The 20783-nt window shown below is 39.9% G+C and overlaps 1 protein-coding gene across 1 annotated transcript in view; it reads right to left on the bottom strand.

Moving 5' to 3' along the window:
- LOC149218519 (AT-hook motif nuclear-localized protein 7-like) overlaps positions 1-20783 on the bottom strand; it is a 263796-nt gene that overhangs the window by 84073 nt on the left and 158940 nt on the right. The window contains exon 3 of the mRNA XM_089384077.1: positions 11374-11505. Within this exon, the coding sequence (XP_089240203.1) occupies positions 11374-11505 (132 nt within the window). The remainder of the gene's footprint in view (positions 1-11373; positions 11506-20783) is intronic.

Below are 20783 nucleotides of genomic sequence, written 5' to 3' on the forward strand. Positions count from 1 at the left end.
TGACCACAGGTCAAACTAGGCAGTTTGATCTAATCTTTTAATGGAGCAACATGCAATGTCATATGGTTCGCCGAATTTCAACCTTGAGGTTCGAAATTTTGCAAACAACAAAAAAACTTTCAAATTCATTCAGGTTCATCGAACCTGAAATCCAAACTAGAAGGTCAAACGTAATCGAATTTGAACCTCAAGTCGAACCTAAAGCCGAAAATAAGGTTCGCACTTATGGATTATAACTACTTCACAGTATTGACTGCCCTTTTTAAATTTTGGAATTTGAGCATGTTCTCCATGATTTTGCAATATAGTTGCATTGTAGTTTGTATGTTTAAATTTTGATTATGTTTTAATTTTGTGACTTTTCCAGAGCTTATAAGTATTTAACATTATAGACATTCTTCTAAAGTTTGAAGATTGAAAATTATGCCATTTCATTTTGTGTTTGCAAACTACTATGATGTATGTTTATATTTAACTAATGTCATTGATAATTAGAAGTTATTATGATTAAGTTATTCATGTATGTCTATTAATCAGAATTCTTACTCATATGTGATTATTAACTTATTTTGATTTTTTATTATTTTATCTCATATATATTGAAAAATATGTATAGTCAAACTTAATGTCAAACCTCATACGAACCTTATCGAAAAATTTGAATTTGAATCAAACTTAATTGTTGCCAAACTCGAATTTGAACTCAAACTATGTGATATAGGTAGCAGGGCCAAAATTTGGACCATTTGACCTCAATTGACCAAAAGCAGTAGAAGGTTGAATTTCATCCTCTTTGACCATATTTGACTTGTGAGCAGAATTTTGACTTTCTCTCTCTTTTGACTTGGTTTGACTTGGAATATGGTATGGTTAATGAGAGGATATTTTGACTGAAAAATCATGAAGAATACCTCCCTAGCTAAGCGGGAGTGTTGAAATTACGTAGTTGCAGTCATTATTTAAGTAAAGAAGTCAAAAGGGAAATTATTATTATTATAAATGTTCAATTCGACCCCAAGATGATAGATTGGCCCCACCTCTTGAAGGGGTTTCACCCTTGGTCAAAACCCACTTGGTTTGACTCATATATATTGGCATTCGATCCTCCTCATTTGGCATCATCATCACCAATTCGAATATGCTCATGAATATTTTTGTTCACACTTGCGAAGGAGGAAGATAACACTTTGACCAATGAATTTTGAGTTATTCTACTTATGTTTGACCAGCGTTGACTTGGCATTTTCTGCTGTGTTGACCAAATATTTGACTCATTTATCGAAGCGAATATTCTAACATCTTTGATTGAAGGTTCACTGATTTTCTAGATAGAAATTTAGCCTTGAGTTTCCTATTTTCACTAGCTTTGACCATATATCAAACAGGGCAGTTTGACAAAAAAATTCTGTGGAGCAATAGGGCCGAAATTCGACCTCTTTGACCTCAATTCACCAGAAGCAATACAAGACCAAATTTTGACCTCTTTGACCAAACTTAACTTCTGAGGAGAATTTTGACTTTCTCTCTCCTTTGACTTGGTTTGACTTGGAATATGGTATGGTCAATGACATGATAATTTCACTGAAAAATAATATGTACATTTTGATCGAATGGAACAATTTCTCCTAAGAAAATATTTGTTTGGTTTTTCCCTGGTTTGGGTTTCTTCCCAGGATAAATTTTTTGTCTCTTATGCATCAATATTTTGTAGGAATTTACAGGGTAAGTTCCTCAGAAAGAATACCAAAAGGACACCGCTCACAACCAGATCTCAAATCAATACACCAGTATTTTTGACGTGGTTAAAACCCTCAGAGTGCAAGGAGGGAAACAGTCCACGGCCTGTCCCAACGTGGGTACAGACAATTTATTAATCAAAGAATGAAAATTTACATAAGCTTCTCTCATGCACGGATTACCCGAACAATGACCCTCCATGCGCTTTAAATAGAACTCATGGACCAATCGGGTGTCAAGCCACGGATCAAGTGTCGATAATACCGAGGTGAGAGTGAACCGTCGGATCACTACATATCGTGACCGTCGGATTGTAAGTTACAATATGTACAACGGTAAAGAAAGACACTTTACCTAACTCTATACCTAACTCTAAACTAGACCAAGTTGATCTTAACTATATCCTATGTGTCGGAATATCCTAACATCCCCCCTTAAGAACAACTTGGGATAGGATTGAAGGATTTACAAATATGACACAATAGGAGAAGGAAGGAGGCACTAGAGCCTATCCCCCCTTAGTGACAACTTCCTGAACTCTAAGCATATATCGAAGTTTAGTGAACTTCGCCTCTGTGAGAGCCTTTGTGAAGATGTCTGCAATCTGATCATCTGTTGGACAATATTGTACTTCAAGAGCATGGTCATGAATGAGTTTTCTGATGAAGTGCATGTGTAGTTCGATGTGTTTGCTGCGCTGATGCTGGACTGGATCTTTGCATAGCTGAATGGCACTTTGATTATCACACCAAAGGGAGGTTGGATGCTGTTGCTCAAAGCCAAACTCTGATAGGATCTGACGAAGCCACAAGGCTTCCTTACTAGCTTCCACGGCACCACGATACTCTGCTTCTGCTGACGAAAGAGAAATGGCAGCCTGTTTCTTACAAGCCCATGTAATAGGTCCTGAACCAAGAGTGAAGACATAACCGGCAGTAGACTTCCGATCATCAGGGTCACCAGCCCAATCAGAATCAGTGAAACCAACTAACAGAGGAGCTGCTTTGGCACTGTAATGAATCCCAAACTGTACTGTACCTCGAACATAACGAAGTATTCTTTTGGCTGCTTTCCAATGACTTTCACGGGGGTTTTGCATAAAACGAGCAACAAGGCCAACAGCAAAGGAAAGATCAGGACGAGTATGGGTTAAGTACAAGAGTTTTCCTACAAGTTGACGGTATAAGGTAGCATCAACTTCAGGAGAAGAACAAGAGACTGAAAGTTTGACTCCAGACTGAAAGGGAGAAGGGGCTGGCTTACAGTCTTCCATGTGAAAATGACGAAGAATATCACAAGCATACTTGGACTGGGAAAGGGAAATACCCTCCTTGGATTGCAAGACTTGAAGACCGAGAAAATAGTGTAAGTGTCCTAAGTCTGTCATTTCAAATTTCTTTTTAAGGATAGACTTCACATGGTTTATAAGGTTGGGATCACTACCAGTAAGGATAAGATCATCAACATAAAGAACAAGGATGATAAGAGAGTCACCCACTTTCTTGGTGTAGACAGTATTGTCAGAATGACACCTAGAAAAGCCAGATTCTAAAAGAAAGCTATCCATTTTGGCATACCAAGCCCGAGGAGCCTGCTTGAGACCATAAAGGGATTTCTTAAGTCGACACTCAAGGCTTGAGTCTGTTTGTATGAAGCCAATGGGTTGTTCCATATAGATTTCTTCCTGCAAGTCCCCATGCAAGAAGGCAGATTTAACATCCATTTGATGGACTTCCCATTTTAAAGAGGCAGCAAGGGAAAGAACAAGGCGGATAGAGTTCATTTTGGCAACAGGGGCGAAGGTTTCAGTGTAGTCAATTCCTTCAACCTGTGAAAAGCCCTTAGCAACAAGACGAGCTTTATGTTTATCAATTTTGCCATCTGGTCCATACTTGGTTCTGTAAACCCATTTACATCTTACAAGTTTTCGTCCCTTTGGTAGAGGAACAAGATCCCATGTATCATTTGTCATCAATGACTGATATTCTTCATTCATAGCTGCTTCCCAATGTGGATGGCCTGAAGCTTCTGCAAAAGTGTCAGGATCATGATTTACTGGAGCTTGAGCCAGTAAAGAAGAGGCTCTTTCAAACTGAGAACGTGTACGTCGCTGATCTGTAGGATCACCGGCAAGATCACCTGCTGCATCTCGAGTAGCACGGACCCATCTTGGAAGTTGAGGATCCTGAGAAGGTGGGGGAGGATTGTCATCCTCACTTTCATCATCTGAAGAAGAAATGTTTTCAAAAGTAGAAGAGATAGGAAGAGGTGGCACATCCGCCGGACTAGGCTCGCAGGCCGATTTATTTTCATCAAATTTTACATCTCTTCTAATGATAACATTTTTGGACTTAAATGGAATAAGTCTATAACCTTTTACATCTTCAGAATATCCAACAAAAGTGCATTTCTCACTCTTAGGTTCTAAAGCTTTATGCTTTTCATCTGGAATATGGGCCCATGCTTCACTTCCAAACACACGAAAGTGACTTACATCTGGTTTAATGGAACTCCAAGCTTCTTCTGGAGTGATATTCTCTAGAACCTTAGTAGGAGTGCGATTGATTATATAATTTGCACAATTAATTGCTTCGGCCCAAAAACTAAGACTGAGTCCTTTAGATTGCAGCATACAATTAGCCATTTCCTTTAAGGTGCGATTTTTCCTTTCAGCTACACCATTTTGTTGTGGAGTGTATGGAACAGTATGTTGCATTTGAATTCCATTTTCAGTGCAAAAGTTGATGAATGTGTTTTTAACATATTCTCCACCATTATCAGTTCTTAGCTTAAGAATTTGATGTCCAGATTGTTTTTCAACAAAGGCTTTGAAGGCCAAAAAAGTGTTAAATACTTCGCTCTTGAGTTTTAAGAAGTATACCCAAGTGCGTCTGGAGAAATCATCAATGAAAGTTAAGAAGTACTTGCAACCAGAGAATGAAGCAACAGGAAGAGGACCACATAAATCACTGTGCACAAGCTGTAAAGGGGCTGAGGCGTGCCAAGAGGCACGTTTGTCAAAACTGTCCCGATGATGTTTTCCGAGTACACATCCGGAACAAACACCATCTCTGCAAGATACCATAGGAAGACCTGTCACCATATTTTCTTTACATAGATGCTGAAGGGAGCGATAGTTTAAGTGACCAAATCGCTCATGCCAAAGTTTGCTCACTTCATCATTATGAGCAACAAATACTGAGGGAAGATTTGATGACCCAAAGTTGTGAAACTTATACAACCTTGTGGAATCATCAGCAAGACCAGTAGCTAGAATCTGTTTAGGATCTTTTAGATCCTTGATTACAACATCATGAGGTGAAAATTCAACAATTTTACCTTCACCTGAATGAGTTATCTGATAGACAGATAGAAGGTTGCAGGATAAGGTTGGAACACATAATACATCATTAAACTGACCATTGTCTAGATGAACAGTTCCAGTCCCTACAACACTAAGAGATCTATCATCACCAACATATATATTTTTGGTGTTACAATCATTTAAAGAAGAAAACATGGCTTGGTTTTTGGCCATGTGATAAGAGGCTCCAGAATCAATGAGCCACTCATGAGAATGAGAAGAAGAAGAAGATACATTTAAAGCATAACCAGACTGAGATGATTGACAACGACATGCAGAAAGTGCCATTCCGGAAGTTGAAGTTGAAGTAGGCTCCACATGGATGTTATGTTTCTTCATTGCGGCTTCCAAGGCTTCCATCTTCTTAAAGCATTTAGATTCTAAGTGGCCATCTCGATTACAAAAGTTACAATGTCTGTCAGTCCTCTTCCATTTGTTTTTATTGGTCTTGTCATTTTGCTGAAATGATCTTTCATCTTGAGGCTGAGTTGGTTTAGGACCATTCCTTTGAGGATAAGACTTCTTAGGATTCTTTGAATTTGGTTGCTGCTGGGCGGCTAACGCTTTCGAGGAAGAGTTTCCAAGATTAAGAAGACCAAGGTGTAAGAGTTTTTCTTGTTCTCTTATTAAGGAATCACAAAAGGAGTCAAAGGAAGGGGGTTTGTAGTCTTTGCCTTGACAAATGAAAGCTTCCCTTGTAGAATGGAAAGTGGAAACAAATACAGAGTAGGCTGGTCCCAACTTAGTAAGGATGGAATAAATAAGGTTACCATCTTCTTTCTTAACTTTAACACCTTCCAAGAGATATCTAAGGGTCTTGAATTTGGACAAGAAATCTTCAATGCAAGAAAAATTATTAGGATCCAAAGTAAGCAACTCATTCTCAAGTTGATGGGCTCTAATTTCATTTTTAATCCCAAAAACTTTAGCAAGTTTTTCTAATGCTTCATGAGGAGTTTCAATTTCTGCAATGTGGAATCTAAGATCAGGAGAAACAGACATTCCTATCAAACCACGTGCTTGATCTTGTCTATTTTCCCATTTTTCGGCCTTGTCTTCATCTTTGGGTTTCTTCTCTTGGTCTGTGGCTATTCTGAAGAGACCTTTACTTCTAAGTAAATCTCCCATGTAGGCTACCCATTGGAAGTAGTTAGTGCTGTCAAGAATGACTTGGCATGGACTTTCCATTTTTTGAAAAAAAACTGAAGCTGAAGATGCTGAAAGTAAGTGGTCCAATGGATAGATCTCGAAAAAATAGGCGGTTTTAAAAAAAACGGCTCTGAAAAAGGCTTCCGGATGAAGAAGTTATGGCTTTTTGAAAAAAAATTGTTGACGTTGCCGGCAAAGTGCGCGAATGTGCGGGAATGAAAAAATCCGCCCCCACAAAATGGAGACTTGAACCCAAGACCTCTACTCTCTTAAAAAGTCTTTGAACCAATTGATCTATACAAAATATTTGAGAGAGAGAGAGAGAGAGAGAGAGGGGGGGGGGGCCTCGATTTGCGTGCTTGCCTTGGGAAGGCTCTTTTCCCCTACAAAACACAAAACACAAAACCCAACACGAATATGCAAAGAAAAACAAACCTTACGGCTCAAAGTTAGCTTTAGCCAAAAAACTAGAATTTAAAAAAAAATCTCAAAGTTAGCTTTTAACCGAAAAACTAAATATTTTTCTCAATGTTTCTGATTTTCCAAGATCACACTAAGGTGCAGGGAAAAGAGCATACGCATGAGAAAAATCCTTTCTTTCTGTTTCTGATTTGCCCAGATCGCACAGAGTCGCAGGGCAAAGAGCATACGCAGAAATGAAAGGTATAGATCCGGGAAAAAAAAAGGCTAAATAAACCGAAACCGAAATAAGCAGAGAGAAAATGACAGTAAACTGCAAAAAAAACACTGTATACCTCCCGATCTGAAAAATGACGCAGCTAGGGCTACCGGAAACCTTTTCGCGTGAAACGAAAGGGGTTCCTCACTGAAACAGATGCTCTGAACGCAACAGAGCAGTCCTCTCGGCCCGAAAGCAGTCAGAAACAGCAGATCTAGGAAACGACAGCCGCATGCAGTTCTACCGGCTTCAGATTTGGATCACCAACGGACGCGGCCCTCAAATAGCTCTGATACCATGTAGGAATTTACAGGGTAAGTTCCTCAGAAAGAATACCAAAAGGACACCGCTCACAACCAGATCTCAAATCAATACACCAGTATTTTTGACGTGGTTAAAACCCTCAGAGTGCAAGGAGGGAAACAGTCCACGGCCTGTCCCAACGTGGGTACAGACAATTTATTAATCAAAGAATGAAAATTTACATAAGCTTCTCTCATGCACGGATTACCCGAACAATGACCCTCCATGCGCTTTAAATAGAACTCATGGACCAATCGGGTGTCAAGCCACGGATCAAGTGTCGATAATACCGAGGTGAGAGTGAACCGTCGGATCACTACATATCGTGACCGTCGGATTGTAAGTTACAATATGTACAACGGTAAAGAAAGACACTTTACCTAACTCTATACCTAACTCTAAACTAGACCAAGTTGATCTTAACTATATCCTATGTGTCGGAATATCCTAACATATTTTACTATGATCTTTGTTACCCTACTGCATTTATGGTAGAAAGTTTTTGAAGTGTAATTCCTTTATGATAGTGAATGTGCTAAAGAAGTAATTGTATCATTGTAAGTAATTATCTGGCAAAAAATTTGTGCTTGCTTCAATTGCGCTATAAAAATAAACACATTGGACTAGGATTGAAAATTAACCCCTAATTTAAGGTGAGGAAACAAGACAATGAGCAAGACCCTTCTTTCTTCCAAGCTACCCCATAATCCAAGTCAAAATACCCAAATACAAACAAACATAAGCACCCGATTCCAAAATGAATAAAGTACCTTTTGATCAAACGCCCACCTTCCAACATGTGTTATCGACAAATGGGCAAGGAGACATATGACTGATGCAGGTGGAGGAGATATGAATAGCACATCCCATCAGCTACATGGTGGTTGTCAGAGGTTGCTCGTTGTCGACCGCAAGAGATGAATAGGCGAAAAAGTTTCTCCTAAGGGTCACCCACTTTTGGTGGGTAATAGGCAACATCATCTTTGCCAGATTAGATTGAAAAGACAACTTCCAGGCAAGGTTAAATGCACACCCGAGAGGAGGCAAAGGAAAATTTTCCTCATCCCATTCAATATAAGCTTTTGGGCACCAAAAGCCTCCATAAATGTGGAGGGATGATACTAGTTGGATCATTCTAATATTTGGTATCCATTTGATGCTTTTGGAGTTGAAAAAGTGTAAAGATCAACTCACACAAGCATTTTTAACGAAGGGCCCCCAGTTTAGCAAATTGGAGTCTGAAACCTTCAAGAAGCAGTTTGGGTCATCAACCAGAATTTTTTGCATTGTAAATTTTATCCACTTAAGTGCCACAACCCTTGACGCTATTCTACACAAACATAACTTTCCAGTGACACAAGAATCACCTCAGTCGGAGTCTGCACGCAAAAGTTATCTCACCTGGAGGTTCACCTTCCTGTTTTGACGACCATGATTCGAGAGGATACCACATCAGCCCCTACTATCCATGGAAAATGGGCTAGCCACGTGATCACGACGAAGAAGACTCGAGAAGAGTTGAAACTATAACTCTAATTAAGAGTTGAAGGAGTCAAATTTAGCCACTAGAAGGCCATCAGGCTGTTTTATAACTGAACCACTACAAACAAAAGGGGTTCCATTCTATTCAAGTGCATTTTGTTCCATATATGAGTAGAGCATCTGAGCATGGTTAGAGTGTAAGCAAACAGAGAGGTTTTGTGCATTGTCGCAACCCACGGGCCACAAGCGCCAAAGCTATAAAGCCAACAATCAAAGGAAAATAACTGTCATAGTATAGATTTCAGACTTTCAGTAAAAATTCATCAGATTTGTTGGGACAAACTGTCCAATGGAATATCCATGGCAGTTTACAAATTAGAGCACAAGCAACAAATGACATTCTTTAAATCTTTGCACAATGCCACCTCATCCGAACAACATGACATACCTTAGGCCAATCTTCCAACACTTCTAAATCCTTCGATTAGTCATCTATCAATACTTTCTTGTCTTCAACCTCAAATTTTAGGGGTGAGATCATCAAGGGTGATTGATCAATGTGTATCATGTGAAACATCATCCTCCCCGCCACCTTCCTAGAGGATCTATTCTTAGGCTCTCAAAAGTACTTACATGTTTCTGCATCACCAATATACCTTTCGCTTCTTGTCCTCCATTACAAATTTTATCTGGTATAGCCTAGTTTAGTTCTGCTTTTGACATGCTGATTTTCTATATTTTATAGGCCGACAGGCCTTAAGTTCTCACTCTGCATTCCACATTCTTACATAGCAAACCTTATGACCTTGTTTCATCTTGTTGGACATTAATAAAATTAACGTATCAACTCTAAGCTCATTTTGCAAATGATTTTAATAATATCCTAAAAATTAAGGTTCTCTTTTTTATGACCAACTATTTCCATATTGATGATTGACTAATGATTAACCCTCATTTCCATCATGTCTTATTTTACAGGGACCTTTTATTTTTAAGCAGCCTATTTTCTACAGGACCTATATCTAGAACAGAATTTACTGATACACAAGTAATTAGCCATTAGTGCCTTAATTTCCATTAATAGTGAGTAGGTCACTTTAATTAGTGAGAATTTCTCTCCAATAGTGCCCCTCACTCCTCGTGCAAAAGGGCACCCTCTCCTGAGATAGAAAATCATATCTACTCGAGTTTGCTTGTGAATGTCAGCAAAACTTTAGAGAGACCCTCTCTCATGCAAGGCAACCTACTTTGCATAATAGCCAGTGTCTCGGTTAAGTGAGTTAACTTAGTCTTTTCTCTTCTTCCTTAGCTGCTGTTTTATCTTCCTTTGTTATTTGTCTGCTTGAGATGAGAAAAGGGTGAGTTAACTTCTGATAATTCACCCAAGTGGAGTGCCTACCTTCTATGGGTGTTCTCCTTGTTATTCAACCATTATAATCACTATTCCAAGGTGAATCACAAAAAAGTAGCTTGTTGTCATAGCATTCATGGTCACTCATTTGTGATTGAAGAATTCTTATGTTTCAGATCTACAGTCCATCGCTTGTTCAATTGACCTGAGATTCGGAAATGGAGTGTCAACACTCCTGATCAATACTCCCTTATTATTTGTTTTAACTTTTTGAGAATTCAAAACTATAATAGGTGTTTCTTCATGGTTCAACACTCCTGATCAATACTCCCACATTTTTTGTTTTTGAATATCAAAAACTATAATGGGTGTTTCTTCATGTTTTAACTTTCAGCTGTAGAGTAGAATCTTTGAGTGAAGATCTGCTGTTGTGAATTGTAAAATCTAACAAAAATGCCCTCCAGCTGGTGCTGAGTCCTAACATTTCTTGGGCATGAATTGCCTTCTACAACTATAGTGTTTGCATGGTGCAACGAATCAAGCTTTGTTTGAATTTAGCTCATTAACAATGTATAATCAAGATATACCAAATAAAACTATCGCTTCCACATACAATTGCATTTGAATAATTCTTTTGTTTGCATAGAAAGGTTATGTTCAGGGATATATAATGACATCTGTACGAGTTGTGGCAAAAATATCTAGAGATGGCCAAGGGGGACCTGTCTGTTAACAAAAATTCCCACGGTTTGCTACTGCTACAGCTAGTGCTAATCCTAACAACAAATAAGGGCGACTCGGTAGCAATAACAAAAATACCTCATGTACCAGTACCATATGACATAGTGGCAGCAACACATTCAAGTAATGATGGAAAGGAACTCATTGCGCACTTCACAAGCGCTTACCATAAGAGTGAATCTGTTATGGGAGGTTGAGGATTGTTATAACAGTTTCCCTACTGGAGTGATCTAGTAGGCATGCTAGCTAACATGTCATACCTCTAGAATCTAGATCCACATTAGCGTTTGTTTCTACATGTGCTAACAATGACTATAAAGGGCACCTCTTTATTGTGTTTTCAGGTTGGGGGTGCGAAGAGGAGAAGGAACAAGAAGGAAAACTAAAACAATGCAAAATTATTAAACATTGTAAATGATAAAGAATTTTACAACGCATATTCAATATGTTTCGCAATAAAATTAACCATAAAGATATAAGTTCAGTAAAGCCTACAATTTGTACATTTTTATTAATAATGTGAATGACGAGATTTGCAAATGCTGCAACACTGACTGAATATCAAACCTCATATGTTAAAGTGCCACCAGATGTGGCAGACTGACGAAGCGTTACATTTGAAATAGCACCATTCGCTGAAAGAATGCAGACTGCACGAGGCCCTTGCTGTGAAAATGACATTATTTTTGAGGCAACATCCTGCAGGGAAACAGAAGATGAAGTTTCTTACGTTAAAAAAATCTTTCTTAGTGTTAACAGATGTCCATGAAAATCAACCCAGCACCCCCAAAGTTTTAATCTTCACTCAGTTCATATGAATCAATAAGAATTAACTACTGTCCAAAAGAAGTTAAATGAGATCAACAGAGCTATGAAATTAGCTATATGAACAATTAACTATGTGTGTTTGGAAACATGAATGAAAATATTTAAAATTATGTTTAAAAAAAATATATATATATATATATATATATATATATATTTAATGTATTTTTTACAACGACCGAATCATTGAAATCGAGCCGACTGAGTCGATACCAAGTCGGAGTCGGAGTCGGAGTCAACCCTCAGCCGAGATGGAGTATGAGTCGGAGTTTTAAAACATTGTTAGAGACATGCAAACGAAACAGTTACATAACAAATCCAAAGACAAAGCTACCTAACAAGGAAGACAACAATACATACTTTGGTCATCCTAATTTCTCCGAAAGGACAAATCCTAGATAATAGTGACAGCTGATTATCTTCTTTAAAGCAAGCCTTTAAATTTACATCATAAAATTAGGGTCCGAAAGCTCATAAGAGCTTTTGAGCCTATGAGATACAAGGCTTGAACAAATAATGATTCCCAGACTGACAAGGAACAGCCAATAGTTACAAGCATCAACATCAATGTATAGATGGAAGAGGATTGTTAGGCCTCGTAACATAAGTACTGTCAAAATTGTTAGAATCCCCTGCACTTCAGGTCTGGTGTATGCTTTAGCTAGAAAACATAAACACACCAAAAATGCCTAACTTCAAACAACTTTGCACAGCAGAAAGACAACAGCAATCAGATCAACGATAGTACATAAGGATTAATGCCCAAAATTTGTTCCTTATGAGTCCTTTAATAAGAAAACCACAGGGCTCCCGTACCAGGAATCATGGCCCTTTAAAATCCCAAATACAATACCTTTATCAGGTCAACTCCTTTTGACCAGATTAAGTCCCTTAGGCTCTCATCTGCACAAACAAATATACTCAGACAGTCCTTTGCTTAAAAACTAATCAGTTAGCTTACCTGGCCAACCTACCGTCCTTTGAGGTCAGCGTCTTTAGCTATTCTGCAGCACCATCCTTGCTGAGGCTTCTATCCCCCTGCAGGCAGCCTTTGGCAGCCTGACCAGTTCTCTCTTTGGCTCACAGATGGCTCCCTTAGGTCGTGGCCTGTCCTCACAGCAACCGGATCACGTCTCGGCCAACCCTTTTCAGGCCTGCAGCATCCCTGCAGCCCTGTGTCCTTCCTTTGCTACAGCACCCTCAGCCTCCTCTAGCTAGCTGCGGCTTCTACTTGCCTTGCTGGACAGTCCACTCAGCCTCCTAAAACAGACTTCTTCCTTTGCTTCTGTTCTCCTTGATGCTGTGGGTTTTCTCTGAGGTCTGCAGCCCTCTTGGAGGTTGTCCTAAGCACACAAGTGTGTCTCCTTCCACACCTTGTGGCTAGCCTATCCATTGGCTACTTATACTTGTCCTTAGGTCAATCTCGCAACCCCCTTGCCCATTAAGGTGTTGTCAACTCAACGTCTACCGTTAATTAGAATATTAAATTGCTTTCCTTGGGTTCCAGGCCCACCCACTTTGGGACACACTCCCAAACAAGGGTGCCTCACCCACTAACTTGTCTTTATGTGGGTTTTCTCTTCACAAGTCTAGCACCAAGGGCTTGTGGGAGTACCTCCCAAGGCTACCTAATTTAGCACTCCCTCTTCACGAGGGAGGTACTTCCTTTCCCCAGAGGTCAAAACGCAATCCTCTTCCATGGCTGCCCTCCAACAATGATCATATGCTTCATTTTCCACCATAGAAGCATAACCTACAGCATGAATAGTATCTTTTTGAAACTGTCCTGGCTACTAGAAGCCCTCTACCTTTTCAATTCCATATAGGCCTTTAAGCCATTCCATGGCTCCTTCTAAGATATAGAAGTCTCCTTCAATGTACTCTTAGGGGTTGTGGATTCTCCCTCTGAGTCTGCAAACTTCCTTTGGAACTTCACTCACTCTGAGTCTCATAAGTCTTCTTCTTTCCTTGGTCTATAGGCTTTGCTTTTAGCCTATACAAACCATTCTCTTTGACTCCTAGATCCACTTGTTTGGTAAAGTTAGATCCACCAAGCTTGAGCTTCACTTTTCCACTCCGAAAAATAACAGCAAACCCCTTCCCCTCAATAGTTGAGACTGAAAGCATGTTGCACCTGAGCTCTGGTACCCAAACTACATCCTATATTCTCAACAATACACTTGACTCCATTCTGAAAGGTACACTCACTGCTCCTTTGAATCCATGTTGAATCTTGTCACCAATCCTCACATGAACATCAAAATCCCATTCGGTTAAAGTCCCAAATATTTCTCGTGATCCTCTCATATGCTTTGACACTCTGGTATCTATGAACCAAGCACCCTCAGGGATGGTTCTCCCTCAGAAATCAGAGATCAGACAAAACTAATCGTGAAATCTCTTCGCGAAAGCATTCATGCTGACTATAGTTGGAGCAACCATCGCCATCTCAACCTTCTTATCTTTCCCTCCTTTCGTCTTGTGCGTACACTTGCTTGCAAAATTACTAAACTCTCCACATGTAAAGCGTTTCACTTTTCTCAAGTCCTTCATGTTGCCATTGTCGAACATCCCTTTGCCTTTCTTCAGCTTACTAGTAAGGGCAACGTTCTCATCATTGGGACTCTTATGTTGAGGATCCTCGTCCCGAAGTTCTTCTTGGATGAAATCATCCCATAACTTGTTCCAATCTGCAAGTTACTCTCGTGAGACCACTTCTTTGATGAATGACTTCCATTACTCTAAGAAGCCCTTCAAGGAAGTCCTCATTACCTCAAGTTCTAGAACATCATCACCAATTGCAATAAGCTCGTCACGAACTTGTTGAATCCTGGTAAGGTATGGAGACACGTTCTCTCCACTTGTCAGCGTAATGTCCCTGCGCTTCTCTCCCAATACCATCTTTCAATTCTCATTCTTGTACCAAACTAGTGTTTTTCAGAGTTTCCCACATGTGCCATGCAACGTCCTTTTCAATAAGGTGAGACATCAAGTGATCCTTGACTCCATCAAGGATGATCAACTTGGCCTTCGCATCTGACTTATTATGCCTAGACAAGTTTGTTGCATCAGTTGTCGAGGCTCAATGTCAGCAACCATTCACCAACAACACTAGCTTAATTCTTCCCTTCCATGTACTGTAGTTGGTCAAACCTTCCAACCGGTTCTCAAACCTCTAGCTAAAAACCATTTTGACCAATTATCCTTCCTTCAACAACAAGACAACTCAACTACCTCTTCAAGTTGACCTTGATGCACACTTTTGACCCAACTTCTCTTTAAAGTAGCTATGATTCCATATTAGAATGCCACACACTCCAGGTCTGGTCTATGCTTTAGCTAGAAAACATAAACACATTGAGAATGCCTAACTTCAAACGACTTTGCACAACAGACATATAACATCAATCAAATCAATGATAGCACACAAGAATTAATGCCCAAAACTTGTTCCTTATCCATCCTCAAATAACAAAACCACAGCGCTCTCATACCAAGGATCATGGCCCTCTAGAATCCCCAATACAGTGCCTTATCTAGGAAACTCCTTTTGACTAGATTATCTAGGGCTCATGCCAAGTCCCTTAGGTTCTCATCTACCCAAACAAATATACTAAGACAGTCCTTTGCTTATAAACTAAGCAGTCAGCTTACTTGGCCAACCTATTGTCCTTTAAGGTCAACCTCCTTAGCTATTCTAAAACACCTTCCTTGTTGAGGCCTATATCTCCCTGCAGCCAGGCTTTGGAATCCTAACCAATGCTATCTTTAGCTCAAATACAGCGCTATTAGACTGTAACATGTCCTCACAGCAACCAAATCAGGTCTCCACTAGCCCTTTCAAGGCCTGCAGCTACCCTATGGCCTACGGCCCTCCTTTGCTACAACACCATCAACCTCTTCTAGCTAGTTGTAGCTTCTACTTGCCTTGTTGGACAATCCATTCGGCCTCCTAAAACAGACTTCTTCCTTTGTTTTTGTTCTCCATGATGTCGCAACCTTTCTCTAAAGTTTGTAGCGCTCTTGGAGGTTGTCCTATGCACACAAGTGTGTCTCCTCCCACACCTTGTGACTAGCCTATCCTTTGGCTACTTATACTTGTCCTCAGGTCACTCTTGGAACCCCTTTCCCATTAAGGTGTTGCCAACTCAACCTCAACCATTAATTAGAATATTAAACTACTTTCGTTGGGTTCCAAGCCCATCCACATTAAGTCAATTCCCCAAACTTGGGTGGCTAACCCACAAACTTGTCTGCCTGTGGGCTTTCTCTTCACAAGCCCAGCACCAACGGCTCGTGGGAGTAGCTCTTGAGGCTACATAATTTCAACAAAATGTTTAAGATAGAACAACCTGATAAAATATGTTAGTCTTTAACCCTTAAAATTTGCAAGAGGCAAATTTAGAGGTTAACACCATCCCAACATGACCAAAAGAAAACTATCAAACAAGACATTTACATGCAATACATTCATATCACTTGCACGATGCCTATATTGCTCCCAATGGTCTCAACCTGAACATGGCCTTCTATATTGAGCACACTCTCAAAATGAGAGATGGCCTTGCAATTGAACCTTCATACACATGTAGACACTCATTGCATGTACTCGATATACCCCTTGGAGTAAGGGGAAAACATTTTATTTTCACTTCAACAAACCCTAGCCATATTTTTTGTGAAGAGGAGAAATTAAATACGGGAAGCTCTCTAGGAGGTCCATTACGGTTTCCAAAGAAGAGATATTTATTATACAACAATCAACCAAGATTTTCCATAAATAGTATGCATTTAGACATGGAATAAAGAAAAACCCTGGCAACAATTAATAACATGAAAAACAACAAAAATATACAATAAAACTAACAGTTCTTCCATGAAATGGCCTTCTTTCAATCCCAAAACAACATCTCCAAGATAAATACCAATCTCGAATAACAGTAGCACCATAAAGATCACATATCCACAAGTAGCGAGTATACACAAGGCTAAGTTGAGCTCTTTAAAGGAGGTTGAAATCCAAGAGTAATGATTAAAAGTGACATTAGAGTGATCCTCTATTTATATGAGGTCAATCACTTTTAATTACTAGACTAATATCCCTATGACAAGTTCAATTTTGAGTGTACATGAAGAAAATGGGTTGCAAGCAACCCAATAGCTCAACATCAAAAAATAAGCCACAAAAAAGATCACAAAGTGTCGGTAAAATTCTCCTCTAACATGAAAACATGCCTGTTTAAGGCAATAAACGCTCTAAAAATGCATCAAATGGGCAAGATGCATCTCCAATCATCATAATCAACTCAACGATTGAGGGGAAACCCTCAAGTCATGCCTCAAAATCCATCCATGTGTCAAAACCCTAAAGTTAGTGCTCTGCATCATCGTCAAGTGGGCTAAAAGTATGATGTGGCAATACCTCTCAACAACATTGTGGATCCAAGCGGTAGCACAAGCCTTCCCTTGTCATCCTAAAGATGAGTATCATAATCTAGAGTACGGATCAAGTCATGCCCATCAAACAATGTCAAGGCCAACCTGGGCACATGTTATGCTTGTTGGGTACATCATCAAGCAAAGTAAGCTTCGCATTTCAACATCTAGAGGTGCTCGGAGGTGTCATTCCACTGTTAGTAACATCAAATAGCCGAATGCTATGCTACAAAGGGGCAACAATGCATCTACAAGCTCATCACTACTCTTTGAAACGTTGATTTTTCCATGGCACTTAAGGATCAGGTTTATGTCCAAGTTCACGATCACAAACACACTCAAATGCCACAACACAAGCAATTTGCACAACGGAAATATACAACAGTGGATAAACTAGTGCACCTGACAATTTTTCAACCCAAAACTTGTTATATTACAAACCTTAATACAACAAACATAGGGCTCTCATACCAAGGAACATGGTCGTTACAATTAGCGCGAATACAAGAACAACTAGGGCTTGGAGCCAACAACTTATGACTACCAATCTACCCTAAACAAGATATGCCTGACTTACATGTTGAAGGAGCGTTTAACTCAGCCTTTTCCGTCCACGTCCCTGGAACACTTTTTTCAAGTCCTTTGCCTCCTCTTTCGCTACTCACAAGTACTTCTGCAACACTTCGGAATGCTTGCATCTTCAGTTGTCCAATTTGTCACTATCAATGATCATTGCTCCTTCAATGTCTCTAATATTTGTAAAATTTTCAACTATTGTAGCAATTAGAAATCATTCTTCTAACTGATTAAAATTAAGTGCAGTTTATTTGCTACTGAAAATAATGAATGAAATCACAACTGCAATTTTCACCATAAAAAACGTTGCAGAAATAAAATGTTCGAAACTGAGAAATATAGAGCCCACACCCATAAAAATATGACAAAGTTATATTTGGACAAATGTCCCCTGAAAAAACCAATGCGGCAAAACTGGTGCAGCGGATGAGGGTTTTATTATTATAGCAACAGCAAATCTAAGTACAAAATCTGGATGCCCAAACTAGCAATCCAGAAGAAGACAATTTGGCCAAAATTATTAGAGAGAATTTTTTCTCTTTCCTCAAGCAATACCGACACAACTTAGCTTCAAAAACTAGCTCTTCTAGAAACCCTGCGCAGGCCTATGCACTTCGTCTTCACAGACTGTAACTCGCACTCCTAAAAACTGCCTCTGATCAAGTTGTTCTCCTTGTCTCTACTGCTAGAAGTGACTTTCCGGCCCTCTAGGAAATTTTCCTAGCCTCTGGAAGCTAAAGCAACCTCCTCTCTAGCAAAATCGAACTGTGTCTATGAAGTTGCCTGCATAATCCATACACATCCTCCTCAGGAATAGCTCGATCTCCTATTGTTGACTCTCTAGAACTGGAAATCTTCTCTAGATATGTTTTCTATGCTCCCTCTTACTCCCATGTCCCTTCTGGCTCAAACTCTTCTTCTTTGTTCCTACTGGATAGCTCGATCTGCCAACGAACTCGCTCTCTAAGTTGACTTGCTCTAACCCCATTGACCTCCTCTTATAATCTCTCGTTGGCTCGCCAACGCCCATAATTAAATCCTCATCAATGGCTAAGATCATCTCTAACTCTATCAATGTGAATTTCTACAAAAATCTCACATTTCTCAATGAATTCATGGTAATGAATTACTTTTCCCAAGTTAGACTTAGGAAATATTTAATTATTGATTAATTAACTTAATTGAGCCATCTCTAGGTGTTTTCTCTTGAATCTTTTTCTAGGTTCTGGAGTTCTAGTGTTTCTTAGCATCTTTGATCAAAGTGTAGACTAGAACCCCTGTCTAATGCAACAAAATCTAACACTCCCTCTTAGCGAGGAAGGTGTTCTCCCTATCTCATAACATGCTACAATACACATTGTTGATGCTACTGGACAACTTCAATTCATTTGCCACTCTGAGCTGAACCACCCAGCATATGCATTGTTGCTAGCACTGCATTGTACCACCTGTAATCCTACCAGCACTGCATTTGCGTTGCAATTGATCTCATGTCGTTTGTTGTTGTTGTAGCTACTGCAACTGAGAAATAAACCTTATGAATCAACTGCGACAGTGGACCGGCTCTCCGTCTATCTCCTAAATCTTTGACTCCTACTAGCCTCTACACTATCCACTAAGTAACTATTTGCGCTACAACATCTTTGCGCCCCTGCAGCAACAGTATTGATCTAAGAGGTAACACCTGCTCTTGAATACAGTGAGTCCTTGTAGCAAGGGTATTGATCCAAGAGATAACACCTGCATGATGCCAAACACTTGTCTGATGCTCAACATCTGTCCGATGCTCTCCTCGAAGGATCTTGCCCGACTCTATGCAACTCTCAAGTCTAGAGCACAATGTCTCCCCACCTCTCTCCTGGAGGTATAGTTGCATATAGAGTGAAGTCTTCCTCCAACCTGAAGGATAACTGATCTATCTCTGTCGAAGTCGTTGCTTGCTCCTACTTGTCATTCTTGTCCTTCTTCCTCTGAGCACACCAAGTACTGTAGTCACCAAACTCACCACACCTGAAGCATTTGATCTTCGACAGATCCTTCTTATTTTCTCCTCCCTGTTAGCCTTGCCCTGATTGGGACCTTTCTTTGCCTTTCCCTTCGATGCAAGGGCTACATTCTCCTCCTCCTTCACACTCTTCGATCCTCTGTTGTTGCCTCTGAAAGAACTATTGACTAGAGCAAGTCCCATCTCCTCATATGTGAAAAGTGCCCACAATCAATCCCGACTAGGTAGTTGATCCTGTCCAGTGATAGCTTGGACAAAAGTGCCCCATTCCTCAATGACACCGTTAACAGCTACACACACCAGCTTACTGTCTTGAGGTGTATTTCCAACTGCGACGAGCTCATTCCGGACATTTTATATTCTGGTGAGATAGGGAGTAACTCCTCCTTCTTTCTGCATCCTCGAGGTTCTCAACTCCTCCTTCAGGAACATCTACCTATTCTCGGAAGAATTATGGTAGATTGATGCAAGAGCATCCCACATTTCTTTCTTTGTATTCTTGGCCACTAAGTGTGAGACTACATGATCTCGAGATCCGACGAGATCAATTGCTTTGCCTTATCCATCTCCTTATTGTAGTTCTCTAGTTTTTATGGGTGTATCGGTACGGCTACAACTCTGTTTACATACGTCTTCAGACCATGCTCATCTAGTAGGAAAGTCATCTTGGCTTTCCAGATACAATAATTCGAAGCTCCATCTAGCCTATCTTGATCTTGAAGTCCTATTGAGGCCATTATCTGCAAAACTCACAACTGAGAAAATAAACAAGAATATCCTCCTTCCTACTTGGTTGCTAGCGTTGGCACTTACACTCCATCCAGGAATGCGTAGATCTGCCTATTGCTACTGCTACCTGCAACAAGAGATCACGGATTTCCTCCTATAAAGTGGATCTGAAAACCCTCTAAGAAATTCCGTCGATGTGTGCAAATTCTCTTCCTCTTAGCGTTGATTCTGGTACTATGAATCTACTGCAAATCAACTACACCCAGATCAAGAATCTGCTCTGGGAAAATGTTGATTTGTTCAACTACTGCCTCCTGCTCCTGGGCAATTCGAATTATTTTCCTACAACTAGCCACTGGAATATTGACCCCTTTGCCCAGCAACTCGAACTTCTCGGCTGGCTCTA

This window comes from Pinus tabuliformis, chromosome Q, assembly GCF_031772625.1.
Source record: "Pinus tabuliformis cultivar Carrire ecotype Pingquan chromosome Q, CPIR1, whole genome shotgun sequence".
In the NCBI taxonomy this organism is placed as follows: Eukaryota; Viridiplantae; Streptophyta; class Pinopsida; order Pinales; family Pinaceae; genus Pinus; species Pinus tabuliformis.